At 42.5% G+C, this 12,446-nt stretch overlaps 1 protein-coding gene across 4 annotated transcripts in view; it reads right to left on the minus strand.

The window, feature by feature from the left end:
• The window catches only part of lin52 (lin-52 DREAM MuvB core complex component), a 75,557-nt gene that overhangs the window by 15,806 nt on the left and 47,305 nt on the right, over window positions 1–12,446 (minus strand). For 2 of the 4 annotated variants that reach the window (XM_072493528.1, XM_072493536.1), the window contains one exon: window positions 6,812–11,531. The exons of the other annotated variants lie outside the window; for them this stretch is intronic. Coding sequence is in view for 1 of the 2 variants with exons in the window: in XM_072493536.1 (XP_072349637.1) it covers window positions 11,530–11,531 (2 nt within the window). In the remaining variant the exon portion in view is untranslated. Of the gene's footprint in view, window positions 1–6,811; window positions 11,532–12,446 lie in introns of those variants that run through there. 4 annotated transcript variants of the gene reach the window in all.

The raw sequence follows: 12,446 nt of genomic DNA on the forward strand, positions 1-12,446 counted from the left end.
ATTAGTGGATAGTGTGGAATTTTTCTTTATTATCTTTGGAGTTTGTGTAAATTTTCCACAAATTTCCCTCAGGTAATTAGAGAAGTGAGATATAATTCAGACTCGTCAGTACATGGTCTGCGGAAGAAACAAGCTCGGTAAGACTAATAAACTTTACTGAATGCATCATTTTCTGTATGATATAAAATGATAAAGAATAAACACAATAAACTTTAAGATGATAGATTTCCCCACATTGCAATATGTCAATATCATTAAATTATGACATTCTCCTACCCTCACCCACTCAGGCAGGAGGCCCAATGAGCACCAGGGTTATAATTTAGTATCCATCTTCTAACAGATAGGAAGAAATAGCATTCCCAAGAGATACATGCACAAACAGCCCCTTTGTATCAAGCCATTTTGCATTTGCAATTTACGCTGCGCAAGTAATTTTTTTTTAACCTAATATAAAAGTAAAATGATTTTGGAGCATGCAGGACTATTCAGAAATGTAATTGCATGCCAATCTAATTTCCTTTTGCTAAGACCTTAAGGGACAACTCCACCCATACTATAATTGGGAAATGTTGAACTGCCATTAATATTAGCCATGGTTAGTAGCTAGACAAGCAAAGCCATGATGTCACAGTGTGGTGATGAAAGGATCATTCTATGAGGCTGAGTAAATTGGGCCTACTTTCTGGAGTTTAGAAGAATGAGGGGTAATCTCATTGAAACATACAACATTCTGAAAGGCTTGATAGGGTAGACACTGAGAAATTTCCCCTGGCTGGGAAATTTAGAACACAGGAACACAGTCTTAGGATCATTTAAGATTGAGATGAGGAGAAATATCTTCAAGCAGTGTTGTCAATTCTGTGTCCCAGTGTTGTGGACACTCCATCGTTGACTATATTTAAGGCAGATTTGAAACATTTTTGATTTCTCAGGGCTCATGGGATACGGGGATTGAACAGGAAAAGTGGAAAGGAGGGCCCCCTCTTATTTCACATCAACATGATGCCTCTCAACACCATCTGAAACCCATGCATTAGCTTTCATATGCACGTTGATGACTTGCAGCTTTACCTCACCAGAACCTCTCTCAACTTCGTCACTGTTGCTAAATTATCTGACTGCACATCCAACATCCAGTATTGGATAAGCAGAAATTTCCTCCAATTAAACATTGGAAAGACTAAAGTTTAAGACTAAACCACTTTGTTCACAACCTTGGTGTCATATTTAATCCTGTGATGAGCTTCCAACCACATATTTTTATTTATTTTATTTTTCTCCAATTAAGGGGCAATTTTGCATGGTCAATCCACCTGCCCTGCACATCTGTGGGTTCTGGGGGTGAGACCCACGCAGACAAGGGGAGAATGTGCAAATTCCACATGGAATGTGATCCGGGGCCAGGACCACCGCGCCACCCTAACTACATATTTTCACCATCACTAGGATCGCCTATTTCCACCTCCGTAACTTTGCCCCAATCACAGCTCATCTGCTGTTTAAACCCTCATTCATACCCTCCTTATCTCTTGATTAAAGGCTGCTGACTCTGCAAATCAGGAGTCACTCTTGAAGATTCTGTTGAAGTTTGGATGTCCCCCAAAATGTGTCACCATCCTTCGCCTGCTTCATGAAGATATACAAGCGGTGATCTTCAACAATGGACTCATTACAGCCCTTTTAGAGGTTAAGACAGGAGTCAAACAAGGCTGTAACATTGCACCAACTCTTTAAAATAAAAATTTCCTTGATGCCATGCTCTGTCTGACTCGAGACAAGCTCCCCGTTGGAGTGCAGCTTACTTTTCGAATGAATAGCAAGTTATTTGATATCAGATGTCTCCAATCAAAACCTAAGACCACTCTGACCTCAGTCATTGAGCTCAAATACACTGATGATGCTGCAGTAAGTGCTGTGTCAGAAACAGATCTCCAGAGAATCGCGATGTATTTACTGAGGCATTTGAAAAGGTGGGACTTATACTCAGCATTCACAAGTCCAAAGTCTTCCATCAGAAAGCTCCAAATGCACACACCGACCTAGCCCCATTGATTAGGATTCATGATGAGTGACTGGAAAATGTGGAACACTTCCAGCACCTTGGGAAGTTATCTTTCATAGAAAGCTGACATTGATAACGAAATCCAGCATTACCTGAAATTTGCTGGTGAAATCTTTGACCACCTGAGGAAGTGAGTGTTTTGACGATTGTGACATCAAAACTGAAACCAGGTTCGTGGTCTACCAGTCAAGATCCCTTAACAATGTCTAGGAAGCACCTCAAAGCACTGAGGTCATACCATCAATGTTGCCTGCGGAAGATCTTACGAGTTGGTCAGAATCTTCAATGCTGGAGTCTAAGTCTGGTGACAGGCAGGAAGGTCAGCGTGATCCCCACTGGGCGGCAGGACAAGAATGTAGGATGCTGGCCTGGAGTGCAATGGAACAGAAAGGTCTGGAGGGATAAACGGCCGAGGTGAGAGTTTGAGCTGACCTGAGGCAGAGGCAGGTGATGTCAAAGTGGTAAAAATCATTCTCATCACACTTAGATGTTACATCTGCTCATTAGGTTTAAGCTGATATTATGTATTCATGTCTAGCACCAATGTCCTCTCAGGTTCTGTGGCCTCCGTAGATGTAGCAGTCCATAGTCAAGCATAAGTATTTGCTATTCAAATAAAACAATGTTTTCATACCTCCATTATTTCACTGCAAAAGCCACCTTTGACATGCTGGCTGTGGCCCTGAACAGATCTCTCCTCCAGCTGAATCCACAGGAGGTTGCTCTCCTAGCATTCCATTATTAGCATTTCCGAAGTGAAAGGAGAGAACAGACAGACCCGATAGATAGAAGCAACACTAAGACAACAGGGACACATGTAGGCAATAACACTGGGACACATGTAGGCAATAACACGAGTTGGCTTTTTAATGCCAGGATCAGGGCCCCAGTAATCTGGTGATATGGCGTCAATGGCACAAATGACAATTACACAGCACACATCCTATATTAAGAAATCTCAAAATCCTTTTGAAAGCAGTAGGGAGAAAGGGAGGTGGGTTTAGGAGATGACAAGGTGGAAATGTCAAAGGATGGAGTTTGGGGTATACTGGCTGAAGGAATGGTTGCCAGTGGTGGATATGTTACATCATTTGAAGGAAGAGAAATGGCCTGGAGCACAGCTGACAAATCTCAGGTGATGTAGTTTAAGGAAAGAGGTTCAGTGTCGGAGAAGCACAAGGTGCACATAGAGACAGGACTTAAAAAGGTAGGATGGGTTTCTCTTGTACATGGATCTGAAGATAAGAGCAGGATTCTCAACTTTCAATTATTTTACCTCAAGGATTCAGGAATTTCCATTGACCCTAGTGGGGAACAACTAGCCAATTTCAACTAAGAGGGAAAGCATTAAGTAAGTCATAATTATAACATTTTACTGGGACGCTGCAAGCTCCATTTCTCATGCAAATGGCAGGATTAATGAGATCCTGCATTGTCTTGTATGGCAGTGACGGAAATTCGCATATCATCAATTAAACATTTTAATCAACAGAAAATTAAACAGCTACTAAGCCTCTTGTCATCAAGCCAGCTGTTATTTTACAGCATCGTACAGCCAGCTCATCTGATCATTAGAAGGAATGATGCTAACATTGGATTTAATAATAAACACTCAAATGTATTTAATCTGCACAAATTGGAGGCTTGATGAGTGTAACATTAACAAGATGCTAAACCAGTGTTTAAGTACCAATTTACTGATGGTTAAACAGTCCCAAATACTCAACTGTTTTCCTAAATTAATAGAATATTCATCTCCAAATACAAATATAATGGTACAGGCATAAATACTAAATATTAATCTTGTTTTTCAAAAACTAAATTTGACTTGAGCAGATGAAAATTTTTATTAATTAATGCAGAGCTCTGCAAACTTGAAAAAGATCCAAAGCAGAGTCACTGGAGTATTAGTTTGACGCACAAAAACACAGGAGTCATAAACCTGGACGCATCCATAATATTAAAATTCCCAAGGGAAACAGAGTGGAAGCCATGTGCTTCAATGTAGAAAGAAACCGTTAGCCTACTTGTTCATGAATACTGCCCTATGTTGATTACATAGAAGCAGGGTGAGAGGGAAAGTTAATCTGTACAATCATATTCCAATTGATACTTTAAACTCTCTACATTGAGTAGCATTGTGTCACTAATACAACGCAGTGCCAAGACACAGTGCCTGTGGAGTACAGATGGGGCTTCATCTCTTCCCCTACAGATAAACACTTTCTTCGTTCAGTGAGCATTTGATCTCATCCATATTATTGTAGAATTTTCAAACCTGACGTTTGCTACTTATAGGAAGGGAGGACAAAAAACAATAAATGAGTTGTCACCAGACTACTTTAGCACTTCTTCTAATGGTGAAATAAGCAACGGCTTAGGGATACATGAAAATGTGTAAGAATGAAAAGTGTGATGAAAATTCATGTGCCCCCCCCCCCCAACATTGTCTTTGCCTCAAGTTAATTTTGCAGAAGTTCCATAAGCATAAAACTAAAAGCCAAAACTTGAAGTCAGAAACTGGAATGAGTTGGAATGTCAATAGCTGGATGTTGCAAACCTTAGTTGTTATGCTGTTCATTACACATGCTCAAGTGTTACTGCACCAATGTACTGTCACTTCAAGGTCCTGTAGCTTTAAGATGATTCCGATGTAGGAGAAAAAATTAAAACCTGCAATAGCCTCCTTGATAAATTGGCCGGTACCTCATGAGCATCACAGGCCAAGACCCTAAGGACCTCTGTTCTTGCCATCAGATTCTCAACTGCAGAATACTAGTGTGGTACTAACTTACCCACACCAAATGTACTGATGTGCAACTCAACAACGTACATCAGCACAGGTACTCTTTGACAAAATCACCTCCCAGCTACCGGTCCTGAGCAACATTGTCACTCTTAACATCAGGAGGTCAATTGCAAGAGGCAAGCTACTGGAGGTCTACTTCAACTCAAGCCCACCCTTATTCAAGAATCGCCTCAACACACAAGCATTACGCCTTCCCTCAAGCCAATCTGGAAGGTTAAACCCACCATGCCGAGGATTAACAGTCGAAGACCTCGGGTAGGAAGACTGGCTGGAGAAAACATCCACCAGAAACCACACTCTAATCGTAGACCCCACTGCTCGTTCACCTGGCATTGATCTCCCATGGCAAAGCTGGGCCCTTTAAAATCATTTCCAGACATGCCAAGCCCTCTGCGTGGCCACTGAACATCAGTGGGGTTGCCAAGATCAACCAGGCTGCAGCTTTGGTGCAGTCAAACAAGGACTCACATTGTCGAGAGGAGTTTGCTGACTAAACTTGAAGGGGGGCTTAAAGAACTCCATCTAGTCACTCACAAGGCTCCTTAGCTCAGACGATGAACGTGCTAAATATGTAAATGTGACAGAAGTTAAGATTATTGCACTGTGGTTTTAAAAAATATATATATTTATTCAAGTTTTTCAACAAATTTTCAACAAACCGCCCCCCCCCCCCCAACAAAAAGAAAGGAACAAGAACACAACAATCAGAAATTATACATTGAATTTCCCCCATAGAACATTTAAAAACACAAATAGGGAAACCCCCCACCTTCACCCAAACGCCACGCCAAAAGAAATCCCCCCTTCCCTTGGGCTGCTGCTGCTGCTGACCTTCTCCTAACGCTCTGTGAGATGGGCTAGGAACGGTTGCCACCGCCTGAGGAACCCCTGCACAGACCCTGGCAAGGCAAACTTTATCCTCTCCAGCTTGATGAACCCTGCCATGTCGTTGGTCCAAGCTTCCACACTAGGGGGCTTCGCATCTTTCCATAGTAGCAAAATCCTCCGCCGGGCTACCAGGGACGGAAAGGCCAGAATACCGGCCTCTTTCGCCTCCTGCACTCCCGGCTCGTCCGATACCCCAAATAATGCCAATCCCCAGCTCGGCTTGACCCGGGCGTTCACCACCTTGGACATAGTCCTCGCAAAACCTCTACAAAACCCATCCAGCGCCGGGCATGACCAGAATATATGGACGTGATTTGCCGGGCTCCCCGAGCACCTCCCACATCTGTCCTCCACCCCAAAGAACCTACTCAACCTCGCCCCTGTCAGATGCGCTCTGTGAGTAACTTTGAACTGTATGAGGCTGAGCCAGGTGCAAGAGGAGGAAGAATTAACCCTACTCAGAGCATCAGCTCACAGACCCTCATTTATCTCCTCCCCAAGCTCCTCCTCCCACTTGCCCTATAGCTCCTCCACCGAGGCCTCCTCCTCTTCCTTCAGCTCCTGGTAAATCTCCAAAATGTTGCCTTCACCAATCCATACACCCAAAATCACCCCGTCCTGAATCCCACGTGCCGGAAGCAGCGGGAATTCCCTCACCTGCCGCCTCACAAACGCCCTCACTTGCATGTACCTGAAAGCGTTTCCCGGGGGTAGCCCAAACTTCTCCTGCAGCCTCTAGGCTCGCAAACATCCCATCGATGAACAGGTCCCCCATTCTTCTAATCCCTGCCCGATGCCAGCTCCGAATTCCCCCATCCATCCTTCCCGGGACGAACCGATGATTCTCCCGAATCGGGGACCAAACCGAGGTTCCCACCTCGCCCCTGTGTCGCCTCCACTGCCCCCAGATCTTCAGCATCGCCGCCATCACCGGACTCGTGGTGTACCTTGTCGGCGAGAGCGGCAGCGGTGCCATCACCAGCACCCTCAGGCTCGTGCCCACATTGCACTGTGTTATCATGTGGAGAATAAGGATTATCCACGAGTGATTACAAGTTGGTAATTTATTAAAGAATTCAGGCAGTTTACAGATTAAACAGAATAATGAAAATAATTAGAAGATTGTAAACTATTGAGATTCAGTGGATTTCATGTGTATTTACAAATAAATATTTAGAAGTGAGCATTTGATGGATGTCCAAATATTGCCATAAATCACAAATATGAAACTATTATTCCATTGTCACACCAAAGAAGGCAAGTACAATGCAGTACTTCCAGAAGGAATTTAAGGTGGAGTGGAGTCACAGAGCTTTACGGCACAGAAAGAGGTCGGATACATAATAGTTTATAGCAAAAATAGCAGTTGCATGTATTGGAAAATGAGTGCGCGCTCGAGAAGTGGTGCAGCTGATTCTCAAACAAATAGAAAAAACTTGCATGCTCGACAAGTGGTGCAGCTGACGCCCAAACAAGTGGCCTTCACTTCCACCTTACTGCCAGAGCTGGGTGCATTGGATCAGATCTCACCAGACTACCCGAATGCCATGGGAGGGTGAAGTACCTAGCATGGCAGTGAAGTATCCAATCCCAATGCATGCCCTGCATGAATCACAACTGGTGCTTGCCGATCATGTAGTGCCATTGACCCCAATGGTGGATAAGCCAATTGCCTGCACTGCCTAACACTTTATCAAGATTTATGGAATAGCAGAGGAGAGGGCAAAGAGGAGATTGAAGTAAACCCCCCCCCCACCACAGAAGCTTTGGAGCTTGCCATTTTGTGACATACTGAGCTACAGCGATTCTATAATTCTACTCAATGTCATAGTGGAAAAAAATCTGACGTAGAATCTTGAGCTATATAGTGGCTGTGTACCATTCCATTTTTTTGTTGGCAGAAAACAGGTTAAGTAACTACGCAGTAAAAGGTAGTAGTGGATATGTAGTTAAAATGCCATTTTGAGATGCTACAGTGTGTAATCTTTACTTAATGGATTTAAAGCCCATTCTCTCCAGGCTGATCACACAGAGTGTGCACAGTGGAGAGAAAAAGTCAGCCCCTTCCTCTCCCTTGCCACCTGATTCTGATGTTTGTGTTCAGGATTCAATTACACAATTATTGATACCTCACAACGATATTTAAAATGCAGACGTGAAGCCTGATTTCCCACGGGCCTGCTCCTCTTTATTCCAACGCCGGCCTCCCTTGGTGAATTCCTAAGGTGTCCATATTAATGGGTCTTCAGTCTGGATTCATTCATTAAACACTCTGCAAGGTTTATGATGCTATGATTATTAGCCGACAAGTCCTTTAATTTCAATTTACTTATGCAAATAAGTTTTCTCCTTGAATTTCCTGAAAAAGTACTACAGGCTGATTCAGTAAACTCAAACTATATATGAACTAATAGGTTTAATTAATTTCTTCCCCTACCCCAAGAGATAAGCAGCTAATCTTTTGTCATTAGCTATGGTTATAATTTTATTTTATACTTGTGTTGTATATATTTTATTTGTCAGTTTTAACCGTCTCCAGGACTCCAGCTAATTTTAACACCTCAATTCAAAATAGAGCAAAGATTACATTGTTGAATTCTATTAAAAACAAATGCTTTCACTGATAGCAGAATAGTAATTTTAGAACATAGAGAGAACAAATACACAAAAGTGATTACCGAACAGTATTCAGGGTTCAGTCAGCTTATAGATGAACCACTGGATACCTCAGGCTCCGTTATAGACCTTCATCGAATAAAGGTGTTCAGATGCCTTATGTACAGCTAGCTGGGAATGATTAGAATCATAGAGCACATAAGTAAGCCATTCAGCACCTTATGCATTACAAAACAGTGATGTCAATATATTATAAACTGCAACAGGAACCTGAGATGAGATTCAACATTCATTCTCAAATGTGTTTTCACAAAATTATATGCTGTGACTTTCATGCCACCGGTTTTTAAGTTTTGGGTTTGTAATCGCTCCCAATGGGCTCTATGCAACTGATGGGTGAAAGTGTTTATCGCGAAGTATTTACATAACCCCTGCAGATTTAATGCTAATCATAGTCGATTACTAGGAAACAATACAATTAGAAATAAAAATGCAAATGTCCGACCATTCACTGACAGCAATTCATGCACTCGTTTCTGGATATGATGGGTTGGACTGCCACAATGGAACTGGTGGCTAATAGAATAATGCTACAATTAAGCATTTTAATTAAAACAAATAAGCTAAGGTTTCAGATCTTCACCTTCCATCAGAACTGGGAACCGTAAAAAAAAAGTAAGAATAGAGTTTGAGCAAGTGAAAGAGGGAGGTTGGGAAGAACAACAAAAAGGGAATGTCTCTGGGTGGTAGTTAGGAGAGATTAAATGACAAAAGGTTTCTTAGTGCAGGGCCAAACAGAGTGATAATTTGACAGGCAAATAAACAAAAGAGGTGTCCAGAGCAGGAGTGACTAGCAGAATCTTGAAGAGCAGCTGTCAATGAAAGCAAAAGAAGTGAGAGAGAAAAAACAGCAAAAAAAAGATGGGGGCGGAAGATACTATCCAAAGTTGTTGAACTCAATGTTGAGTCCAGAAGACTGTAAAGTGCTCAGTTGAAATAGGAGGTGCTGTTCCTTGAGCTTGCATGAGCTTTGCTGGAAAACTACAGCAGGTCAAGGACAGAAATCCCAAAGAGGGAGCAAGGTGGAGGATTAAAACAACAGACAATTGGAAGCTCAGGCTCACCCAGGAGCTTGGGGACCATATTGTTTTCCCATTGCTTTCCCCATAGCAATACTTTGACTTATTGCAATTGACTTACCAACCAATCCGCATCCTCTTCTCCTGCAGTATAGTTTTTAAGAATAAATTTAAAGTATCCAATTCTTTTTTTTCCCCAATCAAGGGGCAATTTAGCGTGGCCTATCCACCTACCCTGCACATTTTTTGGGGTTGTGGGGGTGAGACCCACTCAGACACGGGGAAGATACTATCTTGGCCAAGGCATTGGGATAATAACTGCTCTTCTTTAAAAATCACCCGATGAAAGAGTAAGGCTCTGAAAGCTTGTGATTTCAAATAAACCTGTTGGATTTTAACCGGGTGTTGTGAGACTTCTTACTGTGACCACCCCAGCCCAGCGCCACCATCTCCACATCACTTCATTAAAATAGCATCTTCTTCTTAGGCAATCCCTTAAAGTTGAGGATGACTTGCTTCCACACTAAAAATGAGTTCTCAGATGACTGAGGATTCTAATGCGTGACTAAGTCTCGATTACAGGTTGGGCAGATGGTGCTTTGAGGAGCGGGTGGGTGGGGTGCCCAGGCTGCCATGAGCTCCTTTCACTATTGACACTTGGCTTCAAACTTCCCTCAGCATTAAAACGAGGTGTTCAGCTCCTTCCCAGGTGCTTTTCCTCCACTTCAGGCGGTCTTGGGCCAGGGATTCCCAGCTGTCAGTGGGGATGTTACACTTTTTCAAGGAGGCTTTGTGGATGTCCTTGACATGTTTCCTCTGCCCTCCTGGGGCTCAGTTGCTGTGTCGAAGCACCAAGGAAAGCGCTTGTTCGAGGAGTCTTGTGTCCTCATGCAGATGGTGTGCCCCACTCACGTTCTTCAAAATAGCATCACAGGACCCTTTTTTTCATCCGTATGAGATGGGGCCCTCTGTTTTAAAGTCTCCTTCAATACTGCATTAAAGTGTCAGTTAAGATATTTGTGCTTAAATCTCTCGAGTAGGTCTTGAATCCACAACTTTCTGGCTCGGAGGCAAGAGTGCTAGCAACTACATCACCATTGACATTATTTAGTGGATTCCTATACCCATGTTCAAAGCAAGTTGCCTTAAATTGGCAGAACTGTCAATGAGGTTAAAGCACACTGCAGAAAGTGGGGGGAGCGGTGGCACAGTGGTTAGCACCGCTGCCTCACAATGCCAAGGACCCGGGTTCGATCCCGTCCCCAGGTTACTGTCCATGTGGAGTTTGCACATTCTCTCCGTGTTTGTGTGGGTCTCACCCCCACAACCTAACGATGTGCAGCATAGGTGGATTGGCCACACTAAATTGCCCTTTAATTGGAAAAAAAAGAATTGGGTACTCTAAATTTATTTAAAAAAAGTGGAAGGACCTTTACTCTTAAACCTTTACTCTTCATTATTTTTTATAAATTTAAAAGTACCCAATTCTTTTTTGTTTGCTGCACGCATGCCTATGCACCCCATGACAGAAGATAACAATCTGGGGTACTCAATTAGATGTAAACAAATGCAGTATTCAGAAATCTTAATTTATATATTAATCTCTTAATACAGTCATGGTTCAGTGCCCTGTTTCAAAATACAACTAGATTAAACAATTTTGCTCATATATAATTGTTAAGATTGCTGAAATGTCTAGATTTACAATATTAGCAGAGAAAAGGCTGAATGATTCATAAACAGCCATTTGTGTGCTGTGTTTGCAAGAAAAATTGTAGATACAAGGAAAGTTATTACAGAAAATCACAGTGCAAATCAGCTAAAAATTATATAAACTGACCAAAGAGAGGACTTCACTAAATAACAACACTGCATTTCCTCAATCTCATAATGCCTAGCAGGCTGATGGACATTCAAACAGGTGATTTATTTCTAAAGAGCTTCATTAGGAAGCCAGAAACACAAATTCACAAAAAGAAATCAGGGACCTAATGAACCCATTGCAGATCAAACCACATTCATTCCTCGGTTAATCCTCTTAGCCATCAGCTTCTCCTTTTTCTAATCTGATTCTCTGCGGAAAAATAAAAAGGATTTTTTTTTATATATGACAAACTGTTAAATGCTTGTGGAGGAAAGTTAAGCAGAGTAGATAAAATCCCTCGCAAATAGCTGATCCTCTTTGTCATTTAATTTGCATTCTGGGGACTTAAAAGTCATAAAATCTGCTCATTGACCACTGCTGGAGGTCAAACTTAGACAACAGGAACAAGACATGCCTGCATAGGTTTCTAACATACTCACACAGTAAAAGGAGTGTGGCGTTTACCATGGGGACAATTCACGGAATAGATAATAATGGCAAATTAATGGTACTCACCATTATTAGTTTGTAAGTAATCCGGCAATTTGTGGCGAAGTAAAGATATAAGAGTTCTGATTCTCCACACATCACTGAATGATTTGCGTGGCCCTGCCATTAGCCTCGCAAAATGAGAAAATGGAAACCTTGCTGTGAGCCTCTTCGTTGAAATGAATCGCTTTTCATGGAATTGCTAGTCTTACATTGTTAATACAAATTAATCCTAAAATGGATCGAAATCCTGGAACTCCCTGCCTAACAGTACTGTGGGTGCAGCCACACCACATGGACTGCAGCGGTTCAAGAAGACAGTTCACTGCCATCTTCTCAAGGGCAATTCAGGATGGGTTTAAGTACTGGCATTGACAAAGATGCCCGCATCCACTGAATGAATAGCAAAGTAATAATCTTGTCAGGACTTACAGCTGATGGGCAACACGGTGGCGCAGTGGTAGCACTGCAGTCTCACAGTGCCAAGGTCCCAGGTTCGATCCAGGCTCTGGGTCACTGTCCATGTGGAGTTTGCACATTCTCCCAGTGTTTGCGTGGGTTTCGCCCCCACAACCCAAAGATGTGCAAGGTAGGCGGATTGAACACGCTAAATTGCCCCTTAATTGGAAAGAATGA

Source organism: Scyliorhinus torazame, chromosome 2, assembly GCF_047496885.1.
Source record: "Scyliorhinus torazame isolate Kashiwa2021f chromosome 2, sScyTor2.1, whole genome shotgun sequence".
In the NCBI taxonomy this organism is placed as follows: Eukaryota; Metazoa; Chordata; class Chondrichthyes; order Carcharhiniformes; family Scyliorhinidae; genus Scyliorhinus; species Scyliorhinus torazame.